Source organism: Pituophis catenifer, unplaced genomic scaffold (assembly GCF_029215685.1).
Source record: "Pituophis catenifer annectens isolate HBS135680 unplaced genomic scaffold, rPitCat1.0.hap2 SCAF_2, whole genome shotgun sequence".
NCBI classification, from domain to species: Eukaryota; Metazoa; Chordata; class Lepidosauria; order Squamata; family Colubridae; genus Pituophis; species Pituophis catenifer.
Genome location: NW_027256882.1, coordinates 27,552,802 through 27,569,366, shown reverse-complemented (window position 1 = coordinate 27,569,366; position 16,565 = coordinate 27,552,802). Strand labels below are relative to the sequence as shown.

Sequence of the window (16,565 nt, the reverse complement as noted above, 5' to 3'; positions counted from 1 at the left end):
CTTCCTTCGCAGGGTCTCCACAAGCCTTTCCCTCACCCACAGTTTCCCCAAAGGCTTTTTTCCTTTCCTGCTACATCCCCGCAGTCCTTAGGCCTGACTCCCACCCCACCAGGCCTCACAGCCTCCTCCATAACCTTTGAAGATCTCTGAACCTCAAGTTGGTGAGGAAGGCCAGGACACGCATCCCAGGGCCGGATGGCTATGTCCTGGAAGCAGCCGTTATTTTCAGTGTGCCCGGGATTCAACCCTGGGCCATGTGATGGACTTGTGGAAGCAGCTGCCATTTTGTCACACCTCCCTCAGGGCCAAAATGGCGGCTGCTTCTGAGTCATTGTTGCATGGGAGAGGGAGAAACTGCTCTGTTTCGCTTCCTTAACACTGTGCAAACTGCATTAAGGGATTGTGGGTGCACTGAAAATTATGGCTGCCTCCAGGAGGTCTCCAAAAGTTAAGTGTTTGATGGGTGAGGGGAGTGTAGGGAATAGGCCCAAAGCCCAATGAAAATATCAATGTAAAATTTCAAATGAAAAGGCTATTCTGCCTTGCAGATGAACCTGATGATGAAGAGCTGTAGGAATATTGAGTTGAGGAGAAAAGGGATGGTGGCTTTGATGACAGGATCTAAAAGTTTTATTAGCGACTCCTGCTGTGATCTCATTTTCTTGGAGGTGTCTGCTTGTTTCCCTTAGATGGCTGCTGGGGGATAGCAGCACTCTGACATTTCTATTGTATCCCCTTTTGTGGTGGCAATGTGAGGAACAAGTTGAACAGTGGAAAATCGTTCATTTTTAATAATGCATTCTGTAATGTAAGGACTATCAATAGCTTTTGGCAAGGAAAAATCAGGTGGCGTCAGTGTTGCTATGAATGTTAGGGCAAGGCAACGCACTCAGAATGGCCTCAAACTGCCAGATGTACAGGGAATAAGTTTAATAATAAAATTATAACAGAAAGCCGTTTTCTCAATAATTCTTCAGTGGTGAGTTCTCCACAAATATAGTGGGTTTCTAACACTCTACAATTGTTAATCTACCTGTAATCTGTCTCTTTTGCATTCTGCACCTCATAACCAATCTGTCTTCTTCAACTTCATTTCCCTCATTATAAATTTAAATTTTCAGTTTCAGTAGAACCTCAATCCAGCCACTCTGCCTCTGATGTGAGCTGTAATTAGGCTTCTGACTCTTAATTTGTTGCATTGCTATATACCTCAGTCCTAAATTCTATGAAAGAATGACATTTCTTTATGCAGAGTTAAAAAATTAGAATGGCTAAACTGCATCTGTTTTGATTGGTATTCTTAGATTCAGAGATTGTCTTCTCCAGCATTACCAGTCTGAGACAACAAAATTAGGATATTTCAAATTGGACAACTAAGGTTTCCCTTGTAATTTTACAAATATTTCTTTTGAAACATTTCTTCTACCATATACAATCAACCTCTCTTTTTTAGACCCAGTTTTCTAGGCCCTGCTGCATATTGTTCTCTCTCTCTCTGACCTAATGGAGACTTCCATGCAGGCAGATTTACAGAAGCATGTGGCATTTTTTCAGATATAAAATTTTCTCCTTCAGGAATGAATTGGCGCTGTGGGTGCTCTTGGATGCAGCCCTGGCCAGCAGGAATGAAACTGGCTCCCTTGGAGTGTCTGGCCTCATAGTGCTGCCATGTCCTAAATCCTTGGGCACTACAGGAAATCAATCAAAGTTTTGGGATTGTGGGAAAGACCCTACACCCGGAAGAATGAAATATTTTGGGGAATATTAAGAGGCAGAATATTATATTTCCCTAAAGAACAAATGGAGAAACATGCTTTTAAAGGAAGCAAACTCAGTCTTTCTTAATAGACCCCAGCAGATTTTGTGTTCATTAAAGAAGACTGGGCCAGCCAATTCACAAGTTAAGAGACTTTCATCTCCAGCGATGGCATTAACATTTACATTCTCCACCACCCAAATTCTAAGAACAGGAGTTTGTAGAGATTCTCAGTCATCCAGATCATGGTTGTCCCAAAGGGGCTGTTTCAGATGGCAACTGGACTTCCTTGTTTGTTTGTTTTTATTTTTGAAGATGTTTTGCTTCTCATCCAAGAAGATCCTTCAGCTCTGACAGGATTCCATTCCCCACTATCCTCTCACAGATGAAGAAGCTTCTTCGATGAGAAGGGAAACATCTTCAAAAGAAAACAAAGAAGGAAGTCCAATTGCCTTCTGAAAAAGCACCTTTGGGACATCTAAGAACAGGATATAATAGGATTAACCTACCACCATTAGAATAGCAAAACAGAGCTCACTACATTATACAACTCCAGCAGCATCACAGAAACTAATAAAGATCCATCCACTCATTCAGCCAGTCGGTCAGCTGCCCTGGAACCACAGGCTGGTTCTGCTCATCAATAAACTGACTTCCTTTCTTAAACAGCCTCCATTTATTCCCAGCTTGGAAGTGGACCTGCATTTTTCTTCTAACAGGATGTAGAGCAGTTTTGATCTCCACTGAAAGTCACACCAAAAAAAGATCAGGAATCTCTAGATCAGCTTTTTACAAAGAAGCACCCTCCAAGGGTTTTCCCAAGGTGCCTGCCTCAGAAAAAATCAAGGTGGAAATCTACCTCCTCGATTGGTAGGACATTGGGAAGATTGCTCAGAGCAATTCTTTAGGCTCTGCAAGAATGAAAATAAAAAGATACTACAGGTAATCCTTGACATACAACCACAATTGAGCTGGGCTGACACAGAAAGGGGGGAGGGGGCAGCCTATTCTTCAGAGGGAGACATATCAGAAAGGGATCCAACCTAGAATCAAGGAGAAACTTCCTGTCAGTCAGAACAATTGATCAGTGGAATGGTTTGGCTCCAGAAGTTGTGGCTGCTCCATCACCCGTGTTTTTTAAGAGGCGACTGGAGAGCCATTTGTCCGGAACAGTATAGGGTTCCCTGCATGGAGAATTGGTCCCTTCCAACTCTTATTCTGTAAATCTTTAATAACTTTATGAACGTTTAAGGCTCAGCCTGTAGCTAATCTTCCCAAGTTAAGTAGGGTCACGTTTCACTATTTCACTCGCATCGGCTGCCAGGAGTGGAAACTGACTTGATGGCGTGGAATCGGAGAAAACGTCTTGCAAACGCCTTCACAGGTAGAGACGGGACGAGCCTGTTTTACCGCCTCCTATCGGGAGATGGCGGTCAGATGGGCAACATCGGCGCCTAGGAAGCCGTCGCTACAGAGGCATCTGGGGCTGAGCCTTAAGGAGTTAAAACCATCAAGTACTGCATTGCTAGAGGGGAGGGGAGGGAAGGGCTGGATCTACCGGATCGCTCACGGGAGGAAGGTGGTGCGCCGAGTGGCTTCTCTGCTCTTCCAAGAGCCGAAGCAGCAGCTGGTGGGTGAGTGGAGGGCAGGTCGGAGGAGAGGCTGGGAGCAGGAAAGGCTGCTTGATTTCCTCCGCTGCGTGGAAGCAGAGAAGCAACCGGAACATAGAATAGAATATAGAAAAACGGAGTTGGATGGGACCTTGCGATCATGACCCAATTCCTACAACTGTTCTTCATATGTTTTTGCCTCAAGCCCCCAGTCATGTTTGTTGCTCTTTCATTTCTTCTTTAGGCATCGTTTTATCAATTCAAGCCCCCACATCTCTAAAATTAGCACGGAAGGTTTGACTGTAACCATTTTGGGTTTTGGGACAGTTTTCAGGCTGAAAACACATGGATTCTCCACATATACATACTTGTAGGAGTGTCTATTTGTACTTCTCTCTGTATGTATCTATCTAAATTGTATAATCCATTCCCCGGAATTCTAGATATATTTCATAATAACCCTTTGCAGTGTTAAGAATTTGTTTTTAACCAAATATTTTATTAATTCATCAAAATGTAAAATACGGAAGTACAAAGAAGAAATAAAAATAATGGAAAAATGGAGGAAGAGAGGAAAGCGTAGGGGAAAGGGGAAAGGAAAAAGAAAAACATTGTCTTCTGATTCTTTTGCTGCAGTAGAATAATAATATAAAACCTCAACTGTTTACTTTTATCTGATAATATGAACTAGCTACTTGTATAACAACAAACGTATTTAATCAACAAAACCCAAAATCAAACTTTCATTTTTTTCTATCTCAGGTACAAAGTCCAAAAGTGGTTTCCATGTAGAAACAAAATTAATCCTGTTCTTTTCTTTAATCAAAGCAGTAAATTTAGCCATCTCTGCTAACCATCAGGTTTTGCAGCCATTCATCCATTGTGGGAATGAAAATATTGTTCCATTTTTGTGCATATAGCATTCTTGATGCCAACAACACATATAACATCAAAGTTTCAATTTTTTCAATTTCTTTATCTACTAAAAGAAAACTTTCTGGTTTTATCATTATATTCTCTATAAGAATCTTCTGTATTAAGATGTGAATCTTAATACAATATTTCTTTGTCACATGTCCACCATAAATGATAACATCTCTTATTTACATTTCCAACATTCCAGGTGCCTTATACATTCTTGAGGACTTCTTCAATGGTAGATAAAACCATTTGGTATAGAGCTTCCTGCCTGAGCAGGAGGTAGGACTAGAAGACCTCCAAGGTCCCTTCCAATTCTAATTCTGTTATATTCTTCCAGTGTTCAAGCATTATATTAAATGCAAAGTTCTTTGCCCACTGAATCATACAATGCTCTACATACTCATTCTGCAAGTTAAGTGTCAGGGTTCGAAGTAACACCCTCAACTAATGAAGATTCCAAGGCAGGCAATTCCTCAAAGTTCCAATTTATTGAAGATGTCATATTAGCACATCTGGTTTTTGCCACCCAAAAGTAAGTCAAAATTCCATCCCCTGCATCAACATGTCTATCACACGATCCAATCACACCACCTTCCCATCTGGAGACATCCCCCAGTCACACCTATCCAGGTGGAGGCTGAACATCCTTGACTCCCAGAGAAAAGAATGTTGTTATGGCTATCTATCCCAACCAGCACACAATCCCCCCTCTGATTTCCAGGCACTAAATGTGGCAGCCTTTAAAATCCAAAAGAAAAGATGGGTCCCAGGGCTGATATTCAATTTCAATAGCAGTTTATAAACCTTAGCAGTAATATTTTCAACAATTTATTTCCAATTTCCAATTCATTTTTCACAAAATTGTATCCATAGCTTTTTTTGTCTAGTTCAAATCTTTCTTTCAGTTATAAATGTATAGATCAATGGCAAACATCCTTCTGAATCCAACTGCTCTTTAGATTTGAGGGTAGGGTCACGATAATTGAATGATATTATTTGACCATAAATCCACCAATCTGGCCTCGCCACCATTTCTTTTCTAAAAAAACTTCCAGGGGAGACACCCAAAAAGGAAGGCACATCTAACAAAGTGATGATTAAAATCAACATTTGGTTTAACCGTATCATACCATAAAGAGCTGTGCCATCAAAACCTTTATTCATGCCTGTCAAGCTCAAGGAACCTCTTATTTTGGAGAGTCACTCACCCTTTTTGCCAGAAAACAAGCATCAAACTAAAATTTCAAATCTGGTCAACTCAAACCTCTTTCCTTAGCACTTTGAAATAATTCATGTTTAATTTTTGGTTTTTTCCCCATGCCATATAAACTTAGAGATGTCCATCTGCCATAGTTTCAGTTATAACATTTAAAGTGTGAAAGAGAAATAGCATGTTTGGCAAAACATTTATCTGAATTACAAAAATTCTATCCAATAATTGCAGTATGAAGAATTTGTGATTGACCCAAGTCAAGAAGTGTATTTCATGATTGAATGTATATTTGAACTTGGATCTCAGTAATCTGCAATGTGTCAAAAGAATCATAATTAACATTAGAAGCTATTCCAGCATTGTGGCATGTTTGCTTTTTACTTGTAATGTATACTTTTTTCACATCTTCTGCAACCATTATATAAAGAAACAATTTTAAACTTGCACTTTTATTTAAATCTTACAGATGAAGAGGATACCAATAAGAGCACTCTGGACAACTGAGAATAACCAGCAACTTTGAAAATGAAAGCAAATTGAGCATTCAGAAAAGCACACAGTTCTCTTTTCCCAGCTGGTGAGAGACAAAGGGGAGAAAATCAAGAAGAGATTTCAAACTGGAAAAAGTAGAGTATGCAGAACTCAACAGTAGATTACATGAAAATTATTTTTTTCCATTCAGAAAAAGAGGGAAATATCTAGAGGTGAGTGAGGAGAAAAAAGACAATTGGATAGCTACAAAAGGTAGACAGTAATGCAGGCTTTGCACTGTGAGGAAGAAAACAATACTTTGAATCAAAGCTCCATGGAACAAAAGATCACACGTATATTTGACCTCTTCAAGAACATCAGTGGTGAAAAAACTCCATAGATGTGCCTATTGTGGGAAAAGCACACAGCAAATCATAGATTATGCATAACAGGGTCCACGCTGGTGGAAAGCCATAGAAATTATCCAAATGTGGGAAAAGATTTGGTTGGATTAGCTCCCTTGTGGTTCATGAAAGGACCCAAAAGAACAGGAAGGATGCCCTATAAGTACCTCCAATGCAGCAAATGCTTTTGCAAGTATGGCAACTTGGTGATACATCAGAGGACTCACAGGAGGGGAAAACCCTTTAATTTGCTGATTGTGGGGAAACTTTCAGTCAGAATTCCAACGTGGTGGTACACTAGAGGATGCACACAGGAAAGAAATCATATAACTGTCCTGATTGTGGGAAAAGTTTCATTGCAAATTCCTACCTTGTGATACACCAGAGGACTCACACAGGAGAGAAACCCTTTGAATGTCCTGATTGTGGGAAAAGTTTCAGTCAGAATTCCAACCTGGCAAAACACCAAAGGACACACACAGGAGAGAAACCTTTTGAATGTCCTGATTGTGGGAAAGGTTTCAGTCAGAATTCAAGCCTGGTGATTCATCAGAGGACTCACACAGGAGAGAAACCCTTTGAATGTTCTGATTGTGGCAAACATTTCAGTTTGAATTCCAATTTGGTTCAACACCAGAGGACTCACACAGGAGAGAAACCCTTTGAATGTTCTGATTGTGGCAAACATTTCAGTTTGAATTCCAATTTGGTTCAACACCAGAGGACTCATACAGGAGAGAAACCCTTTGAATGTCCTGATTGTGGGAAAAGTTTCATTGCAAATTCCCATCTGTTGGATCACCAGAGGACTCACACAGGAGAAAAACCCTTTGAATGTCCTGATTGTGGGAAAGGTTTCAGTCAGAATTCAAGCCTGGTGATTCATCAGAGGACTCACACAGGAGAAAAACCCTTTGAATGTCCTGATTGTGGGAAAAGTTTCAGTTTGAATTCCAATCTGGTTCAACACCAGAGGACTCACACAGGAGAGAAACCCTTTGAATGTTCTGATTGTGGCAAACATTTCAGTTTGAATTCCCATTTGGTTCAACACCAGAGGACTCACACAGGAGAGAAACCCTTTGAATGTCCTGATTGTGGGAAAAGTTTCAGTCAAAAGTCCAGCTTGGTGGTACACCAGAGGACTCACACAGGAGAGAAACCCTTTGAATGTCCTGTTTGTGGGAAACGATTCAGTCAGAATTCCAGCCTGGTGAAACACCAGAGGACTCACACAGGGGAGAAACCCTTTGATCATCCTGATTGTGGGAAAAGTTTCTGTCATAGGTCCAGCCTGTTGATACACCAAAGGATTCACACAGGGGAGAAACCCTTTGAATGTCCGGTTTGTGGGAAAAAATTGTGAGAATTCCAAACTGGTGAAACACCAGAGGACTCACACGAGAGAAACAATATGAATGTCCAGATTGTGGAAAAAATTTCAGTCGGAATTCTGATCTACTGATACACCAGAGGAGTTATACAGGAGTGAAGCCACACGAGTGACCAGAGTGTGGGAAAAGTTTCACTTACTGTTCTGACCTGGTGAAACACCAGAGGGCTCACACAGGAGAAAAACCATATGGATGTCCACACTGTGGGAAAAAATTCAGTCAGAATTTCAACCTGGTGTGACACTAGAGGATGCACACAGGAAATAAATCATATTACTGTCCTGATTGTGGGAAACGTTTCATTGCAAATTCCCACCTTGTGATACACCAGAGGACTCACACGGGAGAGAAACCCTTTGAATGTCCTGATTGTGGGAAAGATTTCACTCAGAATTATACAGGAGAGAAACCATACAAATTACCTTTAAGTAATGTAGCTTTACACATAGAATAGAATAGAATAGAATAGAATTTTTATTGGCCAAGTGGGATTGGACACACAAGGAATTTGTCTTGGTGCATATGCTCTCAGTGTACATAAAAGATACGTTCATCAAGAATCATAAGGTACAGCAGTTAATGATAGTCATAGGGTACAAATAAGCAATCAATCATCAGTTCCTCAGGATAATTGCAAAGCCTTGAGCTCCCAGCGAAAAGGCTGCAAATTAAGTTCTGGCAAGCAGTCTTTGTTGCATGAAGCACAATGAGCAAAATCTCCAGAAAAAGGACTGTTGTCTCCTACAACAACCACTCCCCTTTCCTTCTATTTATTCCCAGGGAGGAGCCATTCAGCGTTTGCTTCCTGAGTGGACTCCTTGTCCTCCTTTGTTCACCTCTCCTAAGTGCTCTGTGCATATCTGCATCTGGAACAGGCCTCCCCTGGCAGCTGGGGGGCCACAACAAGGAGCCACAGGAAATCGTTTATAGAGGCAGAATATTATATTTCCCAAAAGGAGAAATGGAGAAACAGGCTCTTAAAGAAAGAAAGCAGTCTTTCTTAATAGCCCCCAGCAGATAGTTTGTGTTCATTAAGAAAGACCTTCATCTCCAGTGATGGGATTAAAATTTACATTTTGTACCACCCAAATTCTTTTTTTCCCCCCAAGTTTTTTATTTTTTATTTTTTTACAAACATATTGTTATGTGAACAGTGTGACACCGGAGCGTCTTACATTTTGGTACAAATAAAACAATATTCTTCATATTTAATACAGTTGACAATCTTATATAGTTTTAGTAATAATACACCTATTTTGTTCAATTATAATCTTTCATTATTTGATTATTCGATATTTCAGTATGTTATTTTTATGCCAACCTCCATATACTAAATGTCACTCCTTTTACTACAAATAAAATATTAATAATCATATTTGTTGTATTTAAGACTTATATAGTTCTAATAGTAATACACACATTTATATTAAATTATAATCTTCCGTTGTTTATCCCCTCTCTAATTTTTAGTTATGTCACTGTTATATTTAAAAATATTCCCTTTCTAGTCACATTTTACTACAAATAAAATAATATTTATCATATTTACGTTTGACGTTACATAATTCTAATAATACACATGTTTTTGTTAAATTCTAATCTTTCCTTATTAAGTTGTTCAATATTTTAGTATGTTGTTTTTATGCTGATCAAATTCTGAATATCATTCATTTTACTACAAATAGAATGTTGGTAATCATATTTGTTACATTTAACAAATTTATATAGTTCTATTAATAATACATATATTTAGGTTAAGTTATAATCTTCCATTGTTTGATTCTTCAATATTTCAATATGTTATTTTTATACCCATCACCATATTATTCAAACATATTCAAGATTAACCATCATTAATGTTATTATCACACTTAGATCTCCAAGAGCCAAGTCTTTCCAGGATTTTGGGAATATGTTGTACCTTCCTTTGGCAGCAGGTGGCAATCTTAAATCAGATTTCAATATTAACCATTTTTATCCAATTTTACTGGAATACTCCAAAATATAAATATGGTTGGCTTTTTATGTAAATAACCCCAGCATTTTAAAATGCCTATCCAAAACCAACACCTGTCCAATTTGAAAATCCAACTTTCTGTATTTTTAGCAAATTTTCTGTTTTCTTAACCTTTGATTCTTTTTCCTTCCATTTTAAAGTTTTACTCAAGGTGTTAAGTCGCAGCCATTTTAAAAATAATTATGAGTCTCTTTTCCTGGATATTCTTTTGGAGTTACACATTAAATAAAAAGGATTCTTCTCACCCAGTTCCATACAGTGTTCATCAATTCCGCTCCAGTTAGGATTAGAGGGCTAATCCTACCTTTGTTGGATTTTGGGTGAGGGCATTTGCTTATGAATAGACCTAGCTATCTCTTAAGTGCAGACATCTGCTGTGGGCTATTGAGAGTGAGTCTGTTTCCTGCCTAAAAAAACATGTTTCTCCATTTCTCATCCGGGGAAATATATCACAGGCGTTCCTTTCCAGGCAAATCAAACTCGGAAACAAGGTTACTTGCTGCAGGTTTTAATGTCGCCGCAGTCCGGCAGGACTGAGTTTGACAGATACAAAGTCAGCGCTGGGAGCTACTGCCAGCGTTGTAAATAGCTCTGAATTAACATAGGCATGCCCACGGCCCAGTCCACCCCCATAGCCATCATCCGGCTGTGTTTATTCCTCCTCTGGGTCTCCCTGGCTATCATGGCGCAGGCGCAGCCATTAGGAACCACAGAAGCTACGAAACGGCGATTCACAGTCCTCCGCCCTTCCACTGTGCCACCATCAGCACCACTCAGCTGATGGAAAAGGGCCCGCTGGCCAAAGGAGCAAGAAGCCGTTGGGAGCACCTGGGACGTCAGGTGCTGGAGCCACGCCACTCCTGCAGCCATCACGCCGCCCCCGGCAGCCATTCCCCCATACCCCCCAGGTATGGCAAGCCAGGGCTTGACAACGTAATATTCTGCCTTTTTAATATTTCCTAAAATATTTCATTCTTCTAGGAGAGGGGTGGGTGCTAACTTCTGTAAGAAGAAATATCCTTCTGGGTTCAGCTCCAAGTGGGGAAAGACACTGGAAACATGGAGACTGCTTGGAAAGATGGTTTAATGGTGGACAGGATCACATGGTTGAGTTCCTGAACAGAAAAGGAGCGACATACAGCGAGTCCCTGGGTTTTTATGCTCTCTCTGGCTTTGAACTGGGGCCCTGAAAGTGTACCTTGATTGGTTTTATTTATTTATTTATTTTTATTTTATCTCAAATTTATATACCGCACCTTCTCCCGAGGGACTCAGGGCAGTGTACAGCCAGATAAAAACATAGAATATAAACATTAAAAAACAATTAAAAGGATATTAATTTGGCCCCAATTTAAGATAACAAACCAATTAAAAATTAAAAAAATATTAAAAAATATGTTAAGGCAGCCCGGCTTGCTGAAAAAAGAAAGTTTTAAGGGCACGGCGGAAGGCACCGAGGTCTTGGATCCTCCTTATCTCAGGGGGCAGCTGATTCCAGAGGGTAGGTGCCCCCACAGAGAAGGCCCTCCCCCTGGGGGTCACCAGCCTACATTGTTTGGCTGATGTCACCCCGAGGAGGCCCTCTCTGTGGGAGCGCACAGGTCGGTGGGAGGTCGTCGGTAGCAGCAGGCGGTCTTGAAGAAAACTAGGTCCTATTCCATGGTTGTCAGACTCCAAGGGGGTGGGGGGTCTTAGCTAGCCTTGCTGGCTGATGTAATCTTCTCAGGTGCCATGTGGTGAGTTTCTGTCCCTAGATGGGTCCTATTGTGTTGCATTGACAAAGATTGAGTTTCTGCCTCTGGCCCAGTGGTGGGATTCAATTTTTTTAACAACCGGTTCTGTCGGCATGGCTTAGTTGGGGGTGTGGCTTGGTGTTAATGTGACCGGGTGGGCATGGCTAGCTGGTTATGTGACCGGGTGGGCATGGCTAGCTGGTCATGTGACCGGGTGGGCGTGGCTAGCTGGTCATGTGACTGGGTGGGCATGGCTATCTGCATAGGGACTACTCAGAGGGCTGAAAAAAGTCATTTCTGACTGGTCCTCGCACTTTTGACCGGTCCTCGCACTTATGACCATCCTCACATTTATGCCCGTTGCGGCATTCTTAACAACTGTGTCACTCATTTCACAACTGCTTCTCTTCATCATGGTGACAAGATAGGGCAAAAACGTAAAATGTGAGGACAGTCGTAAGTTCGAGGACTGGTCAAAACTGCGAGGACCAGTCAAAAAGGGAAGAAAGCCAACCCCAAATAAATATAAAGATATTAAGATAAAGAATGACTTGTTAAACTTTAAAGAATAAAAGAGAACAAATATGAATAAATAGCAATAATTAGAAACACAAATACAAACATATAATGTATATTCTTTGAACAGAGTATTTGGCCAGTTCACAAATTTAAACAGTGTTTAGTCATTTCATTTAAATTTACAATTTCTATATTTCCTTTTTGCCATATTTATTCCTCATCTATTTTTTTAAAAAAGCCAATATTACTCTTCATCCTCATCTTTAATCTTAATCAAATTCAATTTTTCCTTCTATATTATACCCCTTCCCATTGTCATCTATTTTTATATCCATCCTCACATTGGTTAATTATATAATATTACAGTTGTTTAATACAAATTCAACATTTTAATATAAATCAATTAGTTATATAACTATCTTTTTTGTATATTAATCAATATGAACATGAATATTCCAATTATTTCCATGCAACCCAATTTCTTACAAATCAATTAATTATATTTACCAATAATAATAATAAACCAAATAATTTCCCCCATATATTCCTCCAAACCACAACTTAACCATTTCTGCTTTCAACACAATTTACAATTAATAGTATCTCAATTATTACAATTCCCTAGTTAAATAGAGCTTTTTTTCTTTTGTGTTTTAAAATCTTGAACTCTCCTCTTTTGCCCTAAATTTCCCATTGTTTGCAGTTTTGAACCTACCTTTTTTGGTGAGGAAAAAGAAAAAGAAATCTCTCTCTGCCTCATTTTGTCACCTTGCAGCAAAGACCCTACTTTACTTTCAGTTTCGCTTTTTCAGCATAGCTGGGGGAAAAAAATCTGCTCCAGCACTCTTTGCAGATAGCAACAGAGCCCTGGAAAATCAGCTGAGAGCAAATCAGCTGAGAGTCGGGAGGCTGATCTAATCAACTTGTGCTAATTAACCGATGCTGAAGCTAAAGGGGCTGTTTTTTCTTGCTGTTTGCTTGCAAGGAGGTAAGTGCTGCGAGGCACAGGCCAAAGGGTGGGGGCCACCCTCCTTGCCACTTAGCCCCCCCTGCCGCCCCCCTTGCCTCTTACTGCCCCCTAAGGCATTCCACCGCCCCCCAGGGGGCGGTACAGCCCACTTTGGCAACCACTGGCTTAACTACTTAACAACCGGTTCTACCAAAGTAGAATCCCACCTCTGGATCTACCCATTTATTTTTGCAGGCGTTGGTCTACTCATTTGTTTTCTTTTAACACTGATCAGCTCTAGGGTGGCCCTTTGAAGCGCCGTGGCAGCTGCGAGGCCAATAAAATTATAAAAAACACTGAACTGTTTGTTCAATTGCTGGCTCGCCCACCCCTCACCCAGTGGTGCAGAGGGGCGGGGCAAGGGGTGGGACAAACCAGCAATTTAACAAACGGTTCAGCCGAACTGCCTAGAACCGGCAGAATCTCACCACTGCTCTGGCCCATTGACAAAAGGGGGGCTGGCAGGAAGGTGGGAGTTGCTTTGTCTTTAAAACACTTCTCCATTTCTCATCCAGGGAAACATAATATTCTGCCTTTTTAATATTTCCCAAAATATTTCATTCCTCTAGGAAAGGGGTGGGTGCTAACTTCCTACACCTATAAACATCCATCCACTCATTCAGCCAGTCTGTCAGCTGGCCTGGAACCACAGGTTGGTTCAGCTCATCAATAAACTGACCTCCTTTCTTAAACAGCCTCCATTTATTCCCAGCTTGGAACTGGACCTGCATTTTTCTTCTAACAGGATGTAGAGCATTTTTGATCTTCACTGAGAGTCACACCAAAAAAGGATCAGGAATCTCTAGATCAGCTTTTTACAAAGTAACACCCTCCAAGGGCTTTGCCCAAGGTGCCTGCCTTGGAATAATCGAGGTGGAAATGTAGCTCCTCTGGAAATTGAGGAGGTTGCTCAGAGCAATTCTTTAGGCTCTGCAAGAATGAAGATAAAAAGATATGTAGGAAGTTAGCACCCACCCCTCTCCTAGAAGACTGAAATATTTCAGGAAATATTACAAAAGCAGAATATTATATTTCCCTGAATGACAAATGGAGAGACATGTTTTTAAGCAGGAAATAGACTCACTATTAATAGCCCCTATTATCCTCACTAGCCCAAAGCAGAGGTCCTCACTTAAGAGATAGAGATTGCTAGGTCTATTCATAGGCAAATGCTCCCACCCAAGATCCAACAAAGGTAGGATTAGCCCTCTACCCATCTAGCAACAGAACTCTCCGCATGGCAACTGGGAAGATTACATCACACAGCAAGGCTCAACCAAGCATGGGACTCAGGACAGCCTACAGCTCCTGATAGTAGGAAGACAAGGACCAGAGGAAGACATATCAGAAAGGGATCCAACTTAGAATCAAGGAGAAACTTCCTGTCAGTCGGAACAATTGATCAGTGGAATGGTTTGGCTCCAGAAGTTGTGGGTGCTCCATCACCCGTGTTTTTTAAGAGGCGACTGGAGAGCCATTTGTCCGGAACAGTATAGGGTTCCCTGCATGGAGAATTGGTCGCTTCCAACTCTTATTCTGTAATTCTTTAATAACTTTATGAACGTTTAGGGCTCAGCCTGTAGCTAATCTTCCCAAGTTAAGTAGGGTCACGTTTCACTATTTCACTCGCATCGGCTGCCAGGAGCGGAAACTGACTTGATGGCGTGGAATCGGAGAAAACGTCTCGCAAACGCCTTCACAGGTAGAGACGGGACGAGCCTGTTTTACCGCCTCCTATCGGGAGATGGCGGTCAGATGGGCAACATCAGCGCCTAGGAAGCCGTCGCTACAGAGGCATCTGGGGCTGAGCCTTAAGGAGTTAAAACCATCAAGTACTGCATTGCTAGAGGGGAGGGGAGGGAAGGGCTGGATCTACCGGATCGCTCACGGGAGGAAGGTGGTGCGCCGAGTGGCTTCTCTGCTCTTCCAAGAGCCGAAGCAGCAGCTGGTGGGTGAGTGGAGGGCAGGTCGGAGGAGAGGCTGGGAGCAGGAAAGGCTGCTTGATTTCCTCCGCTGCGTGGAAGCAGAGAAGCAACCGGAACATAGAATAGAATATAGAAAAACGGAGTTGGATGGGACCTTGCGATCATGACTAGATCTACCCAATTCCTACAACTGTTCTTCACATGTTTTTGCCTCAAGCCCCCAGTCATGTTTGTTGCTCTTTCATTTCATCTTTAGGCATCATTTTATCAATTAAAGCCCCCACATCTCTAAAATTAACACGGAAGGTTTGACTGTAACCATTTTGGGTTTTGGGACAGCTTTCAGGCAGAAAACATGGATTTTCCACATATATACATACTTGTAGGAGTGTCTATTTGTACTTCTCTCTGTATGCATCTATCTAAATTGTATAATCCATTCCCAGGACTTCTAGATATATTTCATAATAACCCTTTGCAGTGTTAAGAATTTGTTTTTAACCAAATATTTTATTAATTCATCAAAATGTAAAATACGGAAGAACAAAGAAGAAATAAAAATAATGGAAAAATGGAGGAAGAGAGGAAAGTGTAGGGGAAAGGGGAAAGGAAAAAGAAAAGCATTGTCTTCTGACTCTCTTGGTGCAGTAGAATAATAATATAAAACCTCAACTGTTTACTTTTATCTGATAATATGAACTAGCTACTTGTATAACAACAAACGTATTTAATCAACAAAACCCAAAATCAAACTTTCATTTTTTTCTATCTCAGGAACAAAGTCCAAAAGCGGTTTCCTTAATCCTGTTCTTTTCTTTAATCAAAGCAGTCAATTTAACCATCTCTGCTAACCATCAGATTTTGCAGCCATTCATCCATTGTGGGAATGAAAATATCCTTCCATTTTTGTGCATATAGTATTCTTGATGCCAACAACACATATAACATCGAAGTTTTTTCAATTTCTTTATCTAAAAGAAAACTTTCTGGTTTTATCATTATTTTCTCTATAAGAATCTTCTGTATTAAGATGTGAATCTTAATACAATATTTCTTTGTCACATGTCCACCATAAATGATAACATCTCTTATTTACATTTCCAACATTCAAGGTGCCTTATACATTCTTGAGAATTTCTTCAATGGTAGATACCAACATCATAAAACCATTTGGTATAGAGCTTCCTACCTGAGCAGGAGGTAGGACTAGAAGACCTCCAAGGTCCCTTCCAATTCTGTAATTCTCTTATATTCTTCCAGTGTTCAAGCATTATATTAAATCCAAAGTTCTTTGCCCACTGAATCTTACAATGCTTTACATACTCATTCTGCAAGTTAAGTGTCAGGGTCCCAAGTAAACCCCTCAACCAATGAAGATTCCAAGGCAGGCAATTCCTCAAAGTTCCAATTTATTGAAGATGTCATATTGGCACATCTGGGAAAAACCAAATCTGAACACTTCTGGTTTTTGCCACCCAAAAGTAAGTCATAATTCCATCTCCTGCACTCACATGTCCATCACACAATCCAATCACTCCACCTTCCCAACTGGAGACATGCCCCAGTCACGCCTATCCAGGTGGAGGCTGAACG

At 40.7% G+C, this 16,565-nt stretch overlaps 1 protein-coding gene across 1 annotated transcript in view; it reads left to right on the top strand.

The window, feature by feature from the left end:
• The first annotated feature begins 6,679 nt into the window (after positions 1–6,679).
• Positions 6,680–16,565, top strand: part of LOC139310035 (zinc finger protein 208-like) — a 38,515-nt gene continuing 28,629 nt past the window's right edge. The window contains exons 1-2 of the mRNA XM_070934206.1: positions 6,680–7,145; positions 7,230–7,737. Coding sequence (XP_070790307.1) covers positions 6,680–7,145; positions 7,230–7,737 — 974 coding nt within the window. The remainder of the gene's footprint in view (positions 7,146–7,229; positions 7,738–16,565) is intronic.